This window comes from Oncorhynchus kisutch, linkage group LG8 (assembly GCF_002021735.2).
Source record: "Oncorhynchus kisutch isolate 150728-3 linkage group LG8, Okis_V2, whole genome shotgun sequence".
In the NCBI taxonomy this organism is placed as follows: domain Eukaryota; kingdom Metazoa; phylum Chordata; class Actinopteri; order Salmoniformes; family Salmonidae; genus Oncorhynchus; species Oncorhynchus kisutch.
In genome coordinates, this window is record NC_034181.2 from 44,480,323 (window position 1) to 44,501,815 (window position 21,493).

The 21,493-nt window shown below is 45.5% G+C and overlaps 1 protein-coding gene across 7 annotated transcripts in view; it reads left to right on the plus strand.

Moving 5' to 3' along the window:
- LOC109895623 (multiple C2 and transmembrane domain-containing protein 1) overlaps positions 1-21,493 on the plus strand; it is a 212,987-nt gene that overhangs the window by 83,528 nt on the left and 107,966 nt on the right. For all 7 annotated transcript variants that reach the window (XM_031830424.1, XM_020489477.2, XM_031830422.1 and 4 more), the window contains exon 2: positions 6,417-6,534. In XM_031830424.1, the coding sequence (XP_031686284.1) occupies positions 6,417-6,534 (118 nt within the window). The remainder of the gene's footprint in view (positions 1-6,416; positions 6,535-21,493) is intronic.

Below are 21,493 nucleotides of genomic sequence, written 5' to 3' on the forward strand. Positions count from 1 at the left end.
TAGATAGCACAGTGTCCGAGGACGGGCCGGAAGTATATAGAATGGTGTCGTCTGCGTAGAGGTGGATCAGGGAATCGCCCGCAGCAAGAGCAACATCATTGATATATACAGAGAAAAGAGTCGGCCCGAGAATTGAACCCTGTGGCACCCCCATAGAGACTGCCAGAGGACCGGACAGCATTCCCTCCGATTTGACACACTGAACTCTGTCTGCAAAGTAGTTGGTGAACCAGGCACGGCAGTCATCAGAAAAACCGAGGCTACTGAGTCTGCCGATAAGAATATGGTGATTGACAGAGTCAAAAGCCTTGGCAAGGTCGATGAAGACGGCTGCACAGTACTGTCTTTTATCGATGGCGGTTATGATATCGTTTAGTACCTTGAGCGTGGCTGAGGTGCACCCGTGATCGGCTCGGAAACCAGATTGCACAGCGGAGAAGGTACGGTGGGATTCGAGATGGTCAGTGACCTGTTTGTTGACTTGGCTTTCGAAGACCTTAGATAGGCAGGGCAGGATGGATATAGGTCTGTAACAGTTTGGGTCCAGGGTGTCTCCCCCTTTGAAGAGGGGGATGACTGCGGCAGCTTTCCAATCCTTGGGGATCTCAGACGATATGAAAGAGAGGTTGAACAGGCTGGTAATAGGGGTTGCGACAATGGCGGCGGATAGTTTCAGAAATAGAGGGTCCAGATTATCAAGCCCAGCTGATTTGTACGGGTCCAGGTTTTGCAGCTCTTTCAGAACATCTGCTATCTGGATGTGGGTAAAGGAGAACCTGGAGAGGCTTGGGCGAGTAGCTGCGGGGGGGGCGGAGCTGTTGGCCGAGGTTGGAGTAGCCAGGCGGAAGGCATGGCCAGCCGTTGAGAAATGCTTGTTGAAGTTTTCGATAATCATGGATTTATCGGTGGTGACCGTGTTACCTAGCCTCAGTGCAGTGGGCAGCTGGGAGGAGGTGCTCTTGTTCTCCATGGACTTCACAGTGTCCCAGAACTTTTTGGAGTTGGAGCTACAGGAAGCAAATTTCTGCCTGAAGAAGCTGGCATTAGCTTTCCTGACTGACTGCGTGTATTGGTTCCTGACTTCCCTGAACAGTTGCATATCGCGGGGACTATTCGATGCTATTGAAGGCCGCCACAGGATGTTTTTGTGCTGGTCGAGGGCAGTCAGGTCTGGAGAGAACCAAGGGTTATATCTGTTCTTAGTTCTGCATTTTTTGAACGGAGCATGCTTATCTAAAATGGTGAGGAAGTTACTTTTAAAGAATGACCAGGCATCCTCAACTGACGGGATGAGGTCAATGTCCTTCCAGGATACCCGGGCCAGGTCGATTAGAAAGGCCTGCTCACAGAAGTGTTTTAGGGAGCGTTTGACAGTGATGAGGGGATGGTCGTTTGACTGCGGCTCCGTAGCGGATACAGGCAATGAGGCAGTGATCACTGAGATCCTGGTTGAAGACAGCGGAGGTGTATTTGGAGGGCCAGTTGGTCAGGATGACGTCTATGAGGGTGCCCTTGTTTACAGATTTAGGGTTGTACCTGGTGGGTTCCTTGATGATTTGTGCGAGATTGAGGGCATCTAGCTTAGATTGTAGGACTGTCGGGGTGTTAAGCATATCCCAGTTTAGGTCACCTAACAGAACAAACTCTGAAGCTAGATGGGGGGCGATCAATTAACAAATGGTGTCCAGGGCACAGCTGGGAGCTGAGGGGGGTCGGTAGCAGGCGGCAACAGTGAGAGACTTATTTCTGGAGAGAGTAATTTTTTTAATGAGTAGTCCGAACTGTTTGGGTATGGACTGCAGTATCTCTGCAGTAGACTGCAACTCCTCCCTCTTTGGCAGTTCTATCTTGACGGAAAATGTTATAGTTGGGTATGGAAATCTCAGAATTTTTGGTGGCCTTCCTGAGCCAGGATTCAGACACGGCAAGGACATCAGGGTTAGCAGAGTGTGCTAAAGCAGTGAGTAAAACAAACTTTGGGAGGAGGCTTCTGATGTTGACATGCATGAAACCAAGGCTTTTTCGATCACAGAAGTCAACAAATGAGGGTGCCTGGGGACATGCAGGGCCTGGGTTTACCTCCACATCACCCGCGGAACAGAGGAGGAGTAGTATGAGGGTGCGGCTAAAGGCTATCAAAACTGGTCGCCTAGAGCGTTGGGGACAGAGAATAAAAGGAGCAGATTTCTGGGCATGGTAGAATATATTCAGGGCATAATGCGCAGACAGGGGTATGGTGTGGTGCGGGTACAGCGGAGGTAAGCCCAGGCACTGGGTGATATTGAGACAGGTTGTATCTCTGGACATGCTGGTTGTAATGGGTGAGGTACCGCATGTGTGGGAGGTGGGACAAAGGAGGTATCAGGGGTATGAAGAGTGGAACTAGGGGCTCCATTGTAAACTAAAACATGATAACTAACCTGAACAACAGTATACAAGGCATATTGACATTTGAGAGAGACATACAGCGAGGCATACAGTAATCACAGGTGTTGAATTGGGAGAGCTAGCTAAAACAGTAGGTGAGACAACAACAGCTAATCAGCTAGCACAACAACAGCAGGTAAAATGGCGTTGACTAGGCAGGGAGGGTCGGATTAACTACACACAGAGCCTGAGTGCGGCTGGGGCCGACAGATAAAACATAAACAAGCAGAATGGAGTACCGTGATTAATGGACAGTCCAGCATGCATCAGCTATGTAGCCAAGTGATCAGTGTCCAGGGGGCAGCGGTGGATGGGGCAGGGAAGCTAGACTGGCGAGTATTATCCAGGTTTAAAAAACTGGCTGGCTGTGCAGAAGGTAAAAGCCGCTAGCAGTGGCTAACAATGACTAAATAGCTTGTAGCTAGTTAGCTGGTTAGCTTCTGGACGTTCTTGAATGTGTTCTAAAAATTAGAAATAATAGCGATTCCGTATCACATTGGGTGAGGCAGGTTACCGGAAGGTATAATCAAATAAAAAATCGAAAAGAGATTGAAAGTAAATATGGGTCCAGTGAGTGGTTGGGCTGGCTGGGGACGCGGCGATTCAGACAGTTGGCAGGCCTGTGCTAACAAGCTAACAGTTAGTAGGCCGGGGCTAAACAAGCTAGCAGTTATCAGACCGGGGCTAAACAAGCTAGCAGTTAGCAGGCCGAATTAGCAAGCAAGCAGATAGCAAGGGCTAGAAAGTTAGCCTTTGGGGGACGTCGCGATGGGGTGAGTCTGTTTATGCCTCTTCATGCGGTGACATCGATAGACCGGTCGTGGGTCCGGATATTGTAGCCCAGGAGTATGCTTCGGTGGTAGCACAGGAGCTCTGGCCGGGCTAGCTTCAAGCTAAGTGGATGGAAACGCTAGCCAGGAGTAATCATTCAGGGTTGCGGTTAGCTAGTTGTGAAGATCCAGCTGAAAATGTTCCGTTTGCGGTGGGAATCCAGGGATAAAAATAATAGGTCCGTTATGCTCTGGTTAGAGTCGCGTTGTTCGAACTGGCAAGAGCTTTCCGAGCTAAAGGTTAGCTGATGACCGCTAGCAATGGTTTGCTGACTGATAGCTGGTAGTTAGCTGGCTAGCTTCAGTTGAGGGGTTCCGGATCCGAAGTAAATATAAATACTTTAGAAAAAAAACCAGATCCACGCTACATTGGGTGAGGCGGGTTGCAGGAGAGTATTTAGATGTTGAGGTTTAGCAAAATGTTTTAAAAGATATGCGAAAAAAAATATGAAAATAAATAAATAAATAAAAAAGATATATACAAGGGACACGACACGACAAGACGTCTGACTGCTACGCCATCTTGGATCCAGTTCCAGTAGCTTGGGGGTAGAAGCTGTTAAGAAGCCTTTTGGACCTAGACTTGGAGCTCCTGTACAGCTTGCCGTGTGGTAGCAGAGAGAACAGTCTATGACTAGGGTGGCTTTGACAATTTTTAGGGCCTTCCTCTGACACCGCCTGTTATAAAAGTCCTGGATGGCAGGAAGCTTGGCCCCAGTGATATACTGGGTCGTACGCACTACCCTCTGTAGCACCTTGCAGTTGGAAGCCGAGTATGTGTGTCATTCAGAGGGTGAATGGGCAGGACAAAAAGTTTAAGTGCCTTTTAACGAAGTATGGTAGGTAGGCCAGGTGTACCGGTTTGTGTCAAGAACTGCAACGCTGCTGGGTTTTTCCTCGCTCAGTAGTTTCCCGTGTGTATCGACAATGGTCCACCATCCAAGGACATCCAGCCAACTTGACACAACAGTGGGAAGCATTGAAGTCAACATGGGCCATGAAACACTTTCGACACCTTGTAGAGTTCATGCCCCAACAAATGAATGCTGTTCTGAGTGAAAAAAGGGGGGGTTGCAACTCAATATTAGGAAGATGTTCCTAATATTTGGTATACTCAGTGCATGCAGATCCGCTCAAGCTCTTTCAGGTTGGATGGGGAGCGTCACTGAACAGCTATTTGCAGGTCTCTCCAGAGATGTTCGATTGGGTTCAAGTCCGGGCTCAGGTTTGGCCACTCAAGGACATTCAGAGACTTGTCCTGAAGCCACTCCTGTGTTGTCTTGGCTGTGTGCCAACACCACTAAGCAAGGGGCACCACCAAGCAAGCCACACTATGATGACCAATGAGCTCTCCAAACAGGTCAGGGACAAAGATGTGGAGAAGTACAGATCAGGGTTGGGTTTTTAAAAAATATCAGAAACTTTGAACATCCCACGGATCACCATTAAATCCATTTTTTTTTATGGAAAGAAAATGTCACGACAACAAACCTGCCAAGAGAGGGCCGCCCACCAAAACTCACGGACCAGCCAAGGAGGGCGTTAATCGGAGAGGCAACAAAGAGACCAAAGACAACCCTGAATGAGCTGCAAAGCTCCACAGTGGAGATTGGAGTATCTGTCCATAGGACCACTTTAAGCTGTACACTCCACTGGGCCTTACAGAAGAATGTCCAGAAAAAAATATGCGATCATGTTTGGTGTTCGCCAAAAGGCATGTGGGAGACTCCCCAAACATTTGGAAGAAGGTACAGATGAGACAAAAATTTTGCTTTTTGGCCATCAAGGAAAACACTATGTCTGGCGCAAACTCAACACCTCTTATCACCCGAGAACACCATCCCGACAGTGAAGCATGGTGGTGGAGCATCATGCTGTGGCGATGTTTTTCATCAGCAGGGACTGGGAAACTGGCAGCATCATGCTGTGGGGATGTTTTTCATCAGCAGGGACTGGGAAATTCTTGAGGGAAACCTGTTTCAGTCTTCCAGAGATTTGAGGCTGGGACGGAGGTTTACCTTCCAGCAGGACAATGACCCTAAGCATACTGCTATAGCAACACTCGAGTGGTTTAAGGGGAAACATTTAAAGGTTTTGGAATGGCCTAGTCAAAGCCCAGACTTCAATCCAATTGAGAATCTGTGGTATGATTTAAAGATTGCTGTACACAAGCGGAACCCATCCAATTTGCAGGAGCTGGAGCAGTTTTGCCTTGAAGAATGGGTAAAACTCCCAGTGGCTAGATGTGCCAAGCTTATAGAGACATACCCCAAGAGACTTGCAGCTGACTTTGGGGGGGGGGGGGTGAATAGTTATGCAGGCTCAAGTTTAATTTTTTTTGTTGTGTTTCTTGTTTGTTTCACAATAATAATAAAAAATGTATAAATGCTAAAAGTATGTAGGGGAAACACTAGTGTTTGTGTAGCCTAAGCGCATTACGTGCCAACATGACCCTAGTCAGAGAACTCTCTCTCTCTTTCTCTCTTTCTCTCTCTTTCTCTCTCTCTCTCTCTCTCTTGTCGCAGCCTGGATGATGCTAGCGCCAGGGCAGGCTATTCTTAGCATCTCAAACCCAGAGAGCTGGGGATACGTGACAGGGAAACCCACGCAGGGCAGGCGTCTCGAATGGAGTAGAGTGAGAGTGAGGGGGAGACTATCTTCTAGCAGACCTCCCAGCACAGTGTAGCCTTCTAATGAGTTTGCTGCACCAGGGTGAGCCCAGGGGGGAGCTGGGTCTGTTTTTAGGACATTATGGGTCACAGTCAGGGCCTGGCTATGGGGACACAGACAGCTAGGGCCGGTTTCAGGGACACAGATTAAGCCTAAATCTGGACTAAAAATCATGGTCAATGGAGAATCTGTGGTCACTCACTGAATGTTCATACTCTGGGAAACAGGCCCTCAGTGTTTCCCTTAGATGTAATCTTAGGCGTAGCGCAAAGTCCCCCAAAACAGCATCCAGGGCTAGAGACACTAAGGTCTAGATTTTACCCAGTGATGCCAGAGAACATAGCACAATCCATTTAACACAGCACACACATGACATATCCAATGAGCGGTGTCCTCCATTTCTTTGATTTTCATTGGTGAGGTCACTATGCGTGTCATAGTGGATGAGTGTTTCTGATTAACTTCTAGTTGTTGTGTGTTTCTTTGCAGGGCATCAACATCGTGGAGCCAAGTAATGCTGAGACCGCCCTTGTTACCAACCCAGGGATGTACCAGCTGGACATCATACTGAAGAAAGGACACAACCTCGCCATCAGGGACAGAGGAGGTACGAACTACTGCTGGGGTCTCTCTCTCTCTCTCTCTCTCTCTCTCTCTCTCTCGCTCCCTCTCTTTTCTGTCTCTCTCTCTTTATCTATGGATCCTCTTTCCCTTTCTGGGTTTTCTCTTTCTCTCTATGGGTTCCACCTCTCTTTCTCTGTAGATTCTTTCTCTCTCTCTCTCTCTCTCTCTCTCTCTCTCTCTCTCTCTCTCTCTCTCTCTCTCTCTCTCTGTGTGAAGCACTAATTCACATGAAACAAAGAAGGTGGTGGCTTTCGTCTAGTACCCTTTCCCTGTCCTCCATTTCTCTCTTTGAACGAATAGGCTTCTCTCTTACACTTCTTTCTCTTTCTCTCACGTTCTCATTTCCCTCTCCTCGCTCTGTCTCTCATCTCCCCCTCTGTGAACGATTGATCTCACTTCAAACACTCCACCCCTCCCTATTTTCTCTCTCTCTCTTTGAGAGCTCTCTTCAGTTTTCAAGGTATGAGAAGAGAGGTAAGGGAGAATAGGAGTTAGTGAGAACAAATGTCATGCATTGACGCAATTGATGTTTTACTTTATTGGATGCTTATGACAAATTGTTTCTCTAATTTGTAACATACAACTTTATTACGAATGTACAATTCCAATGAATTAAATCACATTTTGTATAGACTCAAAGTAAGAGTTCAGCTATAGTTAACCGAATATTTTTCTCAGGGAAGGTGAGACCGATCCTTGAGTGACACCCCAGCCTCCGCTCTCTCCCCAGCCTGCCTGTGTCTCTATGCTGAAGGAGATAGCTCTGTGATTGTCTCTTTGCTAGCCAGCCTTGTTTCAGCCTTGTTTCTGTGCTGCTGGTGGACAGAATTGGTCTCATTAGTAAGTGCTATGACAAGCGCTATGGCAGGCCTGCTTAGTCTTTCTCTCACTCTCTCTCGCTCTCACTCGCTCACCCTCTCTCACACCCCCCACTAATTTCCCTCAGAACAGCCTCAATTCTTTGGGGCATGAACTCTACAAGGTGTTGAAAGCGTTCCACAGGGATCCTGGCCCATGTTGACGCCAATGTTTCCCACAGTTGTGTCAAGTTGGCTGGACGTCCTTTGGGTGGTGGACCATTCTTTATTACACACGAGCGTGAAAAACCCAGCGGCGTTGCAGTTCTTGAGAGTCAAACCACAATCCATGTCTCAATTGTCTCAAGGCTTTAAAAGTATTATTTAATCTGTCTCCTCCCCTTCATCTATACTAATTGGAGTGGGTTTAACAAGTGACATCAATAAGAGATCATAGCTTTCAGCTGGATTCACCTAGTCAGTTGTGTCATGGAAAGAGTGGGTGTTCCTAATGTTTTGACCACTCACTGTAATTGCAGCCAGAGTTGAATGGGATGACTGTTAATGCAATGCTCATGATGTGTGCCAGCGGAATGCAACCGAATGCACAGAGATGTGTATGTCTGTGTGTCAAACAGATACAGTACTGAGTTGTTGTATTTCTTACAGATTCTCCAAGTCTTTTTCAGGTTTTATGGGGTTATCCTCTCCCCTTTAAGCCATAAAAGGGATACTGTAGCAAAAAGAAATAACCATTTTTTTTTTTTTTATCGTGCTCATACTGAACCGATAGAGGCGAAACCCTAGGTGCTCTCTTACAGCGTATCAACGACAGTCTTTCAAAGAGAAGTAGCACATTGCTGTCCTCAGAGGTGCGCCTCCCTGGGTGCCTGGCAGGCTTCAGCCCGAGCCCGGATCTATGTCAGTCCAGGCATGAATCATCCGTGTCTGTACGTGTATGCGTGCGTATCTGGGAACGTGTGTGTGTGTGTGTGTGTGTGTGTCGTGCCAGCGAGCGAGCATTGGTCTCAGAAACCAATGGGACACCCTGACAAGAGGAGGGGGATATACAGTAGGAGGCCAAAATTCTCCCTGATCCTCCCTTTTCACCCCCACATAGACTTCAGGCCTTTTTGTCGTCTGATAGACTAGTCATAGAGAAGGAAAATATATACTCCCCCAAAGTGGCTCTATCTCATCTAGAGATGACAAGGAATCCTGTGGTGCTTGCATGGCACTGCCCAGCTTACAGCGGGCTGAGACGTCAGGCTGAACCTCTCACTCATTTTCAAAAGCAACAGCCTGGCCCGCTTGGAAATGGTAGTAGAGCCTCCTCCTAGCTTACGTTGCTCTCTTTCCTTACTGCGTAAAAGTCATCCAGCCATTTGCATGGGTTTATGGGCTTTGTTTGCGTGTCTGTGCAACTGGGCACGCGTGTGCCCAAGTGTACATACGCGCGTGCCTGTCTGTGTATGGTCATAGATCTCCAATCCTTGACAAGTGACCAGCAACCTCTCTTTGCCACATAACTCATCAATAATACGTAATTCACCTATGCCTAATGCACTCACCCCTGTCCAAATTGTCACTGATTGTGAGCCTTTAATGACAACCTCTGGTGAGGCACTACATGGCTGTGACCCGGGTAAGGCCCCACTGCCAGATCTCTCCCAGAGGATTGCGTTGGTTGTCACTTGGTGATGGGTGATGGTGGGAGGGGGGGGGGGGTACTGTCCCCAATGTCACGCACCTGTCGAGGAAAAAGACAGCCAGCTTGGTGGGGGGTGACGGGGAGTGTCAGTGGCCTAGTCACGGTCTGCTAACCAGCTTCACCTCAGATGAAAGACAACGCTACAGTACCTGCAGTGGTACAGTAAACTAGATCACCATCTCTCTGTCTGTCTGCTTGAGTGCGTTCTATAGAGATGCTAGATGAAGGTAGGTTGGACACAAATGATGCGTAGACCGGACAAGTAATGGGAAGTGGGGCGTCCGAATTCTTGCTGTCGAAATGTTTTGATTAAACCATTTGAGTGAGTGTGTTTTTCCTGTTCTTTATTTGACTATTTCTGTAGTGAAGGTTTCTGGATGCAGTCGGGGTGTGTGTGGATTTGTGTCAAGAGGCTTGGGTTCAGGTGGCATGTGATTGGAGAGGCTGTATTCCCTGGATGTACTTTTCGAGGTTTATATGCAGGGTCAGGCTTACGTTCTGGTTATGTGTGTGTGTGTGTGTGTGTATATACAGTACGTGCCTGCGTGTGTATGTGGGTGCCTCCGTGTTGTGCATGTGTGCTTGTGAGTCTGTATGTATGCACCTGCATATATGTATTTCTTTGTGTGTGTGTGTGTGTGTGTGTGTGTGTGTGTCCTGGGGAGAGGAACTTGCTGGGGAAATCCCCCACTCAGGGACAGTTCTAAGTGCTTTGATAAAAATACAGAACCCTCCACACAGGCTTTTAATTTGTATTTGAATGTAGATTTGTTTTTGGTCAACGATGAGGCTTTTGGGTGATTTTGATGTGTGCGTGGGGTTTCTGTCTGGCTGGAAGATCCCAGTGCAGCCAGGTTTCAGCCTCCTGGCAGGTGTTTGGCTAAAACGTCCTGTTACTCGGTCAAGTTCATGATGCCTTTGACCTTAACAAGGGCCCCAGGACCAGTGGAAGCAAAATAGCCCCATAACATCAAAGATCCACCACCATATTTTACAGTTATTGTGAGGTTACTTTTCTGCATATGCATTGTTCTTTCGAAGGCCAAACCCAGTGTGTGCGTGGCCAAAGACCTCTATTTTCGTGTCATATGAGCTAATCAACGGTTTCAATCCAAGTGCGAATAAATACCGTTCTGCGAGCTCAAGGCGATGCTATGGCCAGACAGTAAACATGCATTGTGAGAGAGTTGTTGAACTTTGCCTCCTTCCCATCACGCGTCATTGAATCTTCCACTCTCGTTTGCTCTTCTGCCGTGTCGTTACCCTCAATTGAGGCATTACCCTTTTCAAATATCCAGCTGTGTCATTGCTCTGTTGCATATTTCTCCAAATGTTCCTCAATTTCTCTTTATTTGTCATCACCTTGCAATATTATCGCCTTGATAGATGATTTGGTTACTGTATTAGTTCAATGTCATTGCATCATGTCATGTTTCTAACCCAGTTAAGGACAAATTCTTATTTACAATGACGGCCTAGGAACAGTGGGTTAACTGCCTTGTTCAGGGGCAGAACGGCAGATTTGGACCTTTGTCAGCGCAGGGATTCGATCCACCAACCTTACTAGGCTACCTGGCACTCCTACAAAATATGCAGGAGCTAGCACACAGGAGCTAGCACACAGGAGCTAGCACACAAGTATATGATACTTCTCTGCAAATGTGGATTTTGTTTGTTGCTACTTTATCGATGGGGACTGTTAACCACACAGGTCTCGATTATTTGCGCTCTACCCTGCCAATATCCTCATCCCTATATCCCTCCAATTCCCAATCTCTCCATCCCTGAGGCTGATCATTAAGGAGGTGATTTGTGAGGTGGAGAACAGGTGGGAAAAAGACGGTGTGGTCAGTATCTCGTGAGGGTGTGTCTGAGAGAGGACCCCTTCAGACTATCCATGGAAATGTCCGCCCATAGTCGTCAGTAAAAAGTCACAGGTTTGGTGTGAGTCTGTTGAGCGAAGAGATATGTCATTCTGTGCTGTTGAGCATGTCCGAATGAGCCTAGGGTACTGTATAATGTGGTGTGAAGTGACATTACCACTCCTCACACTGACTCCATGCCAGGGCTCTGTTCCGTCACCGCTTTGGGTGTCAAGAGCAGGTGACAAAACATCTGCTCGAGGATTTTACTATTCTCATCACACCTCTAAATCACACCAAATTACTGAAATTCGTCTTATTATCTTGACAAATTGACGGACATGTTATTACACAGTGTATTTTTTTGACTGTGCAGGGGCTTGAGTCATTGCCCATATTACGAGAGAGAGGACTCAGAGGGTGGTAAGGAGAAGTATTTAGTCTACTCATTATCATTATCATAGTGCTGATTGAATAGTGATTACTGCTCAGACAGTGTTCTGGCCGTGACTCAGCCCTCCTCCCTGCTTTAGAAAGCCGATTGACCAGGATCGAATGTGTTAGATGGAGCTGGTTGAACTTGGATACATGTTTGAGCTAAGTGTATGACGTAGAGGAGACAGAGCTTATGGATGGGTTCCACTCTGTATATAACTTGGAGGTGAGAAATGGTGTACAGGTGGCGCATGAAGTGAAAACATGACTCTTGTGTCAGGAGGTTGCAGAATTGAAAGCACAGTCAATAGTGCACGTGCGCTTGACGGCCGTAAGAGCACGACAGGGTAATCCACACAGACAACGTCCAACCACTCTTCACTGCTACACCAGTGTAAATGGTCCCCTCACTTCAGTTGTCCATCACTTTAATAGCATCTCAATGCTGCGGTTAACCAGCTTATCAGAACTTATGAAATATGTTACTAAGGCAATTGTAATAATAGCACTACTGATGCTATGAATCCAATAGTTACCATTTTGTGGGTATGCAGTAAGAGAAAACGGAGGACATTTTTTGGCTAGCATTAGGTACTTTCACTGAGGGATATGTCTGTGTGGGTTGGAGCACAGATGTATGTATGGATCTGGGTTGGCGTAATGATAATGAAGTGTACATTTATTTATAGGCTGGGTAGTTTGAGCCTTGAATGCTGATTGGCTGACAGCCGTGGTATATCAGACCTGCTCTAATTACGTTGGTAACCAGTTTATAATATCAATAAGACACCTTGGGGGTTTGTGGTATATGGGCAATATACCCTTTTATATATATATATATACACACACATATACACATATATACACACATATACACACATATACTTATATAAATATACACATATACACATATATATATATATATATATATATTGGTGTGTGTGTGTGTGTGTGTGTGTGTGTGTGTGTGTGTGTGTGTGTGTGTGTGTGTGTGTGTTAATGGGGTTTTCTTATGATATAGTTCCCCTGTGGAGCGCCCAATCCATACATTCCTCTATATGGCACAGTGAAGAGAGATTGCAGGCAGGAAAATGGGAGACACCGCACAGCCTCGACTCAGACCTCAATCTAGCTCGTGAGCGTAGGGCTGCCGCTGCCGTTTGTTCTGGAGTGATGGGTTTTAAGACTCTGCCATTGACCAGATCTCCACTTCTTCCTTATACCTAATGAAATGCCTCAGTGAGCTGCTGGCCCCTGCTTTCACTCAGGTCCTCATAAATGACACTGCCCTGACAGGTAATCTGACAGCCAGACCATAGCACGACTGCTATTATTTTGGGATCTGATGACATCATCAGTCTCGATGTGGAATTGTAATTACCTGGTTATGACTTCTCATTAAATTATTCACGGTCTTGTCGGCTCGTTGGCTTGTCTTGATTAACAGTGCCGTTCATTAAAAATATTGAGTACCGTTCACCAATTTAATATCCAGATAATACCAAATGTGTCATAATGTAATTCTAATAGAAACCACTGTTGAAGTCATTCATTACAAGTTCCCTCTTGAACTTAGAGAAAAATAGAGAACAGCCTCATCCCCAGCCTCATCCCCTCAGGTCTTCTGGGCACGAAGCCCACACCAGGTCTACTGTATGTCACTGAGCCAGAGCAATGGCGTCATCCCTCCTCCTGACAGACTAGCTCAAGACCTGCTCCTTGTCATCCCTGTTCCCTCTTCTGGCACTAGCCTTGGTGGCCATGGAGGGAAGGAGAAATAGTTTGTGTGTGTGTGTGTGTGTGTGTCCTTTGTCCAGTCTCTTGTGGTCAAGCCTGTGTTAAAAGTAGAACATGACGGAGGTCATAGAATCAGCTCATAAGGCCTTATAAGGCCTCATAAGGCCTTGTACTGAGTTAATAGCACAGGAGTGGTGATCGCAGATAGAAAATTATGGTTTCCCTATGATGCTCAGAGGCCGTTGTTGTAATGTATTTTTTTGCTAAATGGCATGTATATATATTTTGATAACAAGAGGGTGGAACCGTGAAAGGAGAAAGGCGGTGTAGAGCAGAAGGCTTGAGTTGAAATGAGCTGTAGCTGAGAGGTAGAGAGCAAGATTTCACTAGAGTTGTAAACACACAGGGTTGCAAAGCCACCGGTAATTTACCAAATTTAATTAACAGGCCATCTATGATAACTTTGGTCGTTTATACTTGAATAACTTTTCAAGAATCTATTCAAATATATTCATTTTTTTGTATGTGTCCATATTGTCCATGCAAAGAGTCCGGGTGGCCATTTGATTAATTGTTCAGCAGTCTTATGGCTTGGGGGTTGAAGCTGTTAATGAGCCTTTTGGTCCTAGACTTGGTGCTCCGGTACCGCTTGCCATGTGGTAGCAGAGAGAACAGTATATGACTTGGGTGACTGGAGTCTTTGACAGTTTTTGGGGCCTTCCTCTGACACCGCCTAATATAAAGGTGATCAGGCCTACCGTTCATTAACAGCTTCTACCCCCATGGCAGGAAGCTTGGCCCCAGTGATGTACTGGGCCGTATGCCCTACCCTCTGTAGCGCCTAACGGTCAGATGCTGAGCAGTTGCCATACCAGGCGGTGCGGTGATGCAACCGGTCAGGATGCTCTCGATGGTGCAGCTGTAGAACTTTTTGAGGATCTGGGGACTTATGCCAAATCTTTTCAGTCTCCTGTGGGGGACTCTTCACAACTGCCCTCTTCACAACTGTCTTGGTGTGTTTGGACCATGATAGTTCGTTGGTGATGTGAACACCACGGAACTTGAAACTCTCGACCCGCTCCACTTCAGCCCTGTCAATGTTAATGGAGACCTGTTTGGACCTCCTTTTCCTATATGATGTCACTTAAAACAGTGTAGATGAAGGGGAGGAGACAGGTTAAAGAAGGATTTTTAAGTCTACTGAAAAGTCTACTGTTTTGTGTATGTGTGCCATTCAGAGGGTGAATGGGCAAGACCAAATATTTAAGCGCCTTTGAACGGGGTGTGGTAGTAGGTGCCAGGCGCACCGGTTTGTGTCAAGAACTGCAGCGCTGCTGGGTTTTTCACTCTCAAAAGTTTCCCGTGTGTATCAAGAATGGTCCACCACCCCAAAGGACAACCAGCCAACTTGACACGACTGTGGGAAGCATTGGAGTCAACATGGACCAGTATCCCTATGAAACGCTTTTGACACCTTGTAGAATCCATGCCCCGATGAATTGAGGCTGTTCTGAGAGCAAAAGGGGTGAGGGGTGCAACTCAATAATAGGAAGGTGTTCCTAATGTTGTGTACACTCAGTGTACGTACATACATACATACATACATACATACATACAGGTAGCCTAGGGAAATGTGTTTTTATTGGTTGGGATTTTCTAATGTTTGTCTTGTGGGTTCAGCATACAGTTCACACGATATGAACAGCAGAAAACCATGTTTCACCGGAAAATAGGTTGATGGTATATCCCAATGATCCAGGTATGACGTACACACCTTCAGTCTTCTGGGCTGGCAGACACTACTGTTGAGTCAGGATAGTGGTGGCAGTATGGGCCCACTCCCTCCAACTGACCTGACTCTGTTTGGAGGGACCTCAGCCAGTGATGTCAAAAGTGATGTCAAACATGTGTTGTTGACAGCTACCACTGGGTGATACACATTTTCTCTCAGGTGTAGGACCGCAGGAGGTCCGAGGTGATGACCTCATGCTATGATACTTCATGAGGTCAACTTACTGTAAGTAAAAATCAGATTGATGCAATTGTAATGTCTGGCAAGGGAGCCGACCTACCTGGCATGTTTTATTCCCTCTTATTCCCTCTGAAGTTGATGAGAGAGGAGACGAGTGTGTATTGGATTGCCTTTTCAGCTGCCTGTCAAGTTAGTTGAGGGTAGCTGGAATCCAATACAGTTTAATTGGCCACATAAATAAGCCTCAGGTTCAGGAACACATGGAGCTTGGAGCTCTGCTCGTCTCGGAGTCAACTTGATTCACCTCCTCCGTACACTCGTGATTTTTACTTGGTTCGAGAGGTTTGGACGGCGACATCCGTAGACCCTGCGCGCGTCCACGAGTCCCTGCGTGTAGAAGACATTCTACATGGGCACTGTGAGTGATGATGACGTACTGGGCAGAGCTGACTGAGGAAGTTGGGCCTCTGCCCGCTTTTTCATTCCCATGCTCCATAGTGCCTGTTCCCCTGACCACCAGTCCATCTGCGTGTGAGATATAACACACACACACCAAGCACCTATGACCAGCACCATTCCAGGCAGGCACCTTCATTTCATGCTCCTCAGCCTGTTGGATGGACAGCGTTAACATACACATTTGTGGCGTCGTAAAGCTGGCCATGGTGGTGTGTTGAGAGCAGCAGCTTCTCTGGTGGATGTCCCAGGGGGAGTATCCCCCCAGCAGGGGGAAAGGGGAGGAGTGGAGCGTGTCCAGAGAAGAGGATACATCGTGTGGGGATCCGATAGCGGATTTCTCGGCTTATTGCCTGATCCATATGAGACCCTGAGCATCTGATGTAGGACTCTGAATTTGGGTTGACCTGTTCTGGCTTCATGAATTATTATTATTTATTTTTTTCCTAGCCATTATGTGATTTCCTTGGTAAGGGAATAATAAAATAACTTGGGTTTTTAAGTGCATGCCGTCAATTGTTATTTCTTTGTAACGGCACACCAAAAAACGAGGGGGAAAATAGTCTGTTTTCAGTACTTACTAAGTCATTACACTGAATATTCCATTGGTAAATGCATTCCAAATTGGCACTCAATTGCCTACACAGTGCACTTCTTTTGACCAGATCACTCTGGTCAAAGGTAGTGCACTATGTAGGGAGTAGGGTGCCATTTGGGATGCACTCGCATATATCTGCAGGACGAGAGCAGGATCAGGGTGCCATTTCGATGAAGGGCATGGGGGGGGGGGGGGGGGGGGTGAAGTACACATCTCATCCCGGCAGGCCTTACTGCACATCTCGTCACAGAGCCATAACCTGCTGGGCTGGCAGCACAGAATCGTGTCACTGTTATGTCAACGTTTTCACTCAGCCCCTCTCGCATACAGCACGTTATGATGTAATGAGTTGTATGCCACTAGAATGCAAGTACCAAAAAAAAGCACTTGATGGCTGAGTTGTCCGACAGACTGCATGTTGGACACGATGAAGCCTATGAATGGGACTATATTATGAATGAGATCATGTGTGGCAGGTTGACGTTCATTGTCATGAATCTTACCCTGGAGGCAGAATTTTACCATTTCCGCTAGCTGGGCCAGCTGCAAAGTCAAAATGGGCTATATTATAAAAATGTATGATAACAAAATATGTAAAAATGTATGATAATAAAAAGAAGCTTTTTGGTCATAATTTAAGGTTAGGGTTAGCAGTGTGGTTAGGGTTGAGATTAGGGTTAGGTTTTAAATCCGATTTGATGATTTTTCCCAGCTAGTGACCACTTGGCAGAGCTCCCTCCAGGATCCCCTAGGATCTAGGATCAGATCCCCTCTGTCATGTAGTCTTATTCATTGTGATCAAAAAATAGTTTGTCAGACACCTGTGAGAATGTGTGTAGTGTGTGTGGATTGCATAGTTAGTTGTCTAATTTAACTCTGAGAGGGGATTGGTGATAGGGCTGTTTTGTATTGATACTAATGGCAGAGTTATGCTCCTAATCCTGAATCAGCAATCCTACTCTGAGACTCGTGACACATATTAGGCCTGGGCAGTAGACCATACATACCGTATACCGGGGTATTTGGAAAAAGCCATGGGATTGTTTTTCAATACCGTCAATACCGTCAAAACTATTTATTGGAAGTTTTTCAATAAATGTGAATATTTGTAGCTCCTTTTTACCTGCAGTCAACATGTGCAATACGTTAAGAGATAAAGCAGATTGCATTCTTCATTTCACCTGTCACATTATGAAGCTTGCTGTAATTCCCCAGAAGAATTGAGCCAGTCACGTTTGTTTTGTAAATAGCACAACTGGAGAAATCGGGAGCTGGTGAGTCCATAGAGTTCAATATCTATCGGTGTGGCGTACACGAGAGGATGAGGTTCCATTTTGCAATTCACCACTAAATGTTTGCCATCAGATACCTTATAATGGCTTTCTGCCAGAAGTCAAAGAGCTCTGGATGAGTTATCTGTACAGTTGCCATTTTCTTCCCTGTGCTTCCTTCTAGTGTTTTTTTCCCCTCCGTTCTTCTCTCCTCTGCTCCGTGAACACCTGCTGCTCTTCCTTCAGAAAAGCATGCATCACAACTTTGTTCATTTACCCAATTTTTCTCGTTCACTTTCTCTTGTAAATGTCCACACTCACCAAAAATGAGGTTCAGAAGCTACTAGCTATCCTTGTATAACTTTATGAGCGGGATTTGCCTGTCTTTGCAATTAGTTTACGTTCATTTTCACTCGCTAGCATTTAGCTAACAGCTTCTATGTGATTTCTCTATTAGTTTGTGCTAATTGTGTTTGCATTCTGGGATTTTCTTGCATTTTCAACGCCACCTTGTGTGCTATGCTGGTAATACCGTTAATCCCGGGGTGAGAGAAGGATGGTAATGAAGATATGAAAATCTTCATACCGCCTAAGCCTTATAAATACGACCCCTAAACACAGTTCAGGGTATGTAGGTGAGTTTGTCCGACACCTGTGAGAATGTGTGTGTGTAGTACTTGTGGATTGTTGTCTAATTTCATCCTGAGAGGGGATTGGTGATAGGGCTGTTTTGTATTGATATTAATGCCACACTAACACTCTAACACTCCATGTGTGCGCGTTCGCTCGTACGTGCGTGCGTTTTGATTATTTTGAGTGGGTGGGTGACTGTGTGATTATGTTAATGCGGTTTGTGTGGTAGGTTTAATGACTGTAGTAGCGACGGATGATCATTGCTTTGATGCTAATCTGAAAAGACACGTGGAAACACACACAGTGCCAAGCTCCCAGCCAGCCCTGGCCTCCATTCTTGCCTCTGCGGGGTCAGTAAGGAGAGTGGGTGGTTGGCTGCTGATATCAGATAGATTTACGGCGATGGAGGATGAGGGACTGTGTGACCGACGGGGGATTGGTAAACTCACTTTTCATTTTTAAATAAATATCCACCAACACCAACAAATTGCTAGCTTGTGGAGTAGCTAGCTAAGACGTTGTCAAGAGGACAGTCACGTGTCTGAGACAGAGGTCCCAAGTTCCGTTCTCAGTGTGAGCTGGTGAAGGAGGAAGGGGTGCGGTTAAGAAAACACAGTGACGTCTGTTAAATTATGCTGAGTTGGGTTTTGCTCTGCAATCATGTGACACAAAGTGACCAACAACCTCAGAAAGGTATGATGGATATTCAGTGGCGATACACACACACATACACATATTGTGAGATTGAGGTGTGTGCCTGCATGCATGCACACACACATGATCCAGCTTTAACCACTACCCAGGTTACTATGGACCACTGAACGTGAGCAGACTGTCAAGCTGATGAACTCCATTATCTCCTCTCCAAACAAAGCTCGGATGTCCATGACTATGACATTTTGAAAGCTACTCTGTGTTTATGTTTATTCAAATTAGATAAAGTGCCTGTCCAAACCCATTGATTCCGACTGAAGAAGGCCCGTCCACCAACATTATCTATCTACGCAGTCATATTTGCTTGACATTTATCGTTTTCATCTGCTTTCCACCAGGATTGATTTCATATAGAGAGAACTATAAACCAGTTCGCCGATTTTTAAGGGATGTCAGGAATAGAGTTGTGCTGCTGTGGATATAAGAGTGGGCTCAGATTATAGTCCCAATAAATCAGTGTTTTTGCATATAGGCACGGGTAATGTTTATGCATTTTTATGCATGCGTATATTGGGTTACCTGTGTGTGATAGAGTGAAGCTTCTGTCCACTCTACTTGGCCAGTTTCGGTGATGAGTTCGAATCAGCAGGATCTAGCAGACACAGGGACAACTAGGTAAACACCCCCATCTAGTGGTCAATATCAAGCATTGAGCTCCTCTGCTGTGTGTGTGTGTGTGTGTCTGTGTGTGTGTGTGTGTGTGTGTGTGTGTTCATGCATGCCTGTGTGTATGTAAGTATGTGCTGGGGTCAGGGCTGGGGTCAATTTCGAATTGAAGGCAATCAATTCAGGAAGTGAATTTATAAATTTTTTAAAAACTTTTAAACTAAACAGCTTCTGCTCCTCGGTTTATTGAGAAGTCGTTGAAAATGGAAGCCGTTCTTTCACATTTTCAATTGTTATCTAAGTTTACTCCCTGAGTCGACTTCTTTCAATTTGAAATGACCCCTGGCCTGGTGTGTATACTTGTGTATGCTGTCATGTGGGTGCACCCTTCACAAAACAGCTTCAAATGAGCCACAGTTCAAGAGAGGATAGTTTTAATGAGAGTGAGCTGTTAATTAAAGAGAGCCTTTTTAGTCCTGAGGCCTACGACCCCACAGCATGTTCCAGAAGCAGCCTATTAGGCTTTATCCTTAGTCACATTAAAATACAATTATGCTTTACCTTTATTTTTTACAGTTAGGTCAATTAAGAACAAATTCTTATTAACAATGACAACCTGTCAAACAAATCAATAAACTATATCGATAAACAACAATTACACTATACATATCTTGATACAAATAAATTATACAATACATGAAAAGCAGAACACAGTCATATTAAACAAACACATTATTCCGTAAAAAGACCCTCTTTAACATCCCCCTGAATTGCTTTAGAGGAACCAAATACACCAACTTCAACGACTTGAGGGGATTACTCCACCAGGCGGGGGAAAAAACTAGAAGCAGAATTACGTAACTCAGTGGAGATTGAAGGGGTCTCCAGGGTTAGCCATCCCTGAGTCCGGGTCTGGTAACTTATACGCTTGAAGGTGAACAATGAGGTAAGGTATGGCAGAAGTGTATCGATCTATGAGACTTCAAGGAAGGCCAGTTTACTTTCTGATACAAAATGCAATGATGCGTGCTAAACCTATCGCCCGTAGTAAAGCGCAATTTGCTATGTTAAACTGTGTCCAACGGCTTCAATACCGTAGCAGCTGCATTCATATAGGCGATATCGCCATAGTCAATAACCAGAATGAATATTGGCTGAATGATTTGTTTTCTGCTATTTAATAAAAGACAGGGCCTGCTACTATAGAAGGCTATTTTAATTCTTAACATCTTAACTAACTCATCAACGTGCTTTTTTGTACGATAGCTTTTCGTCAATCCAGATGCCCAGATATTTATAATCGAGGACATGATCAGTGAGGGCACCATCCAAAGTATGTATGAATAAATCATCAGATATATTTTTACGTGATTTGGAAAATAAATATACTTGGTTTTACCTGCATTTAGTGCCCATTTTACTTCATGTAAATAGTGAAAAGAACCAGACCAAGAGTTGATCCCTGTGGGACACCTCTTGAAATGTCTGGAAAACCTGATTTAACACTGTCCTTTAAATCATTTCCAAACTAACTACAGGCAGCCTGGTCCAGGCCAATTGATGAAAGCCTCTGAATAAGTAATGAAAAGTAATGGGTGATCCACATTGTCGAAGGCTTTAGACAGGTCAATAAAAAGGACTGCACAGTGTTTCTTCTTATCCAAGCAATTAAGAACATGGTTTAAATCCAAATAACCTGGTCTGAAACCTGACTGGTGTACATTTAGAAATCATTTCGTAGGTGAGTATTTAGCAAGGATTCTAGAATTTTTGCTAGTCCAAGTGAGTTATGAAATGGGGCAATAATTATTTAGGTCACGGGTCACCACCTTTGTGAAGGGGGAGTATATGGGCCACCTTCCAGACCCTGGGGATGATACCAGAAATAATTGTAAGGTTAAAAATATGTGTTAAAGATTCTGAAATCAGAGGAGCAAATCTGCCCAGTGGGTCATCAATCTTGCGCAAGGCAATATTGATTACAAGTGTAAAGTTGTTGAAAAGAACATGACGATTCACTAGTTGACAGAACTTCCAAGTGAGCCAAGAGGCGCAGGAGGTCGACTGGCGGACCAGCTTAAATTAAACCATCATTTATTTATTTTTAAAGCAAAGCCTGCGGAGAGGAATTTCGACACGTCAGTGGATTA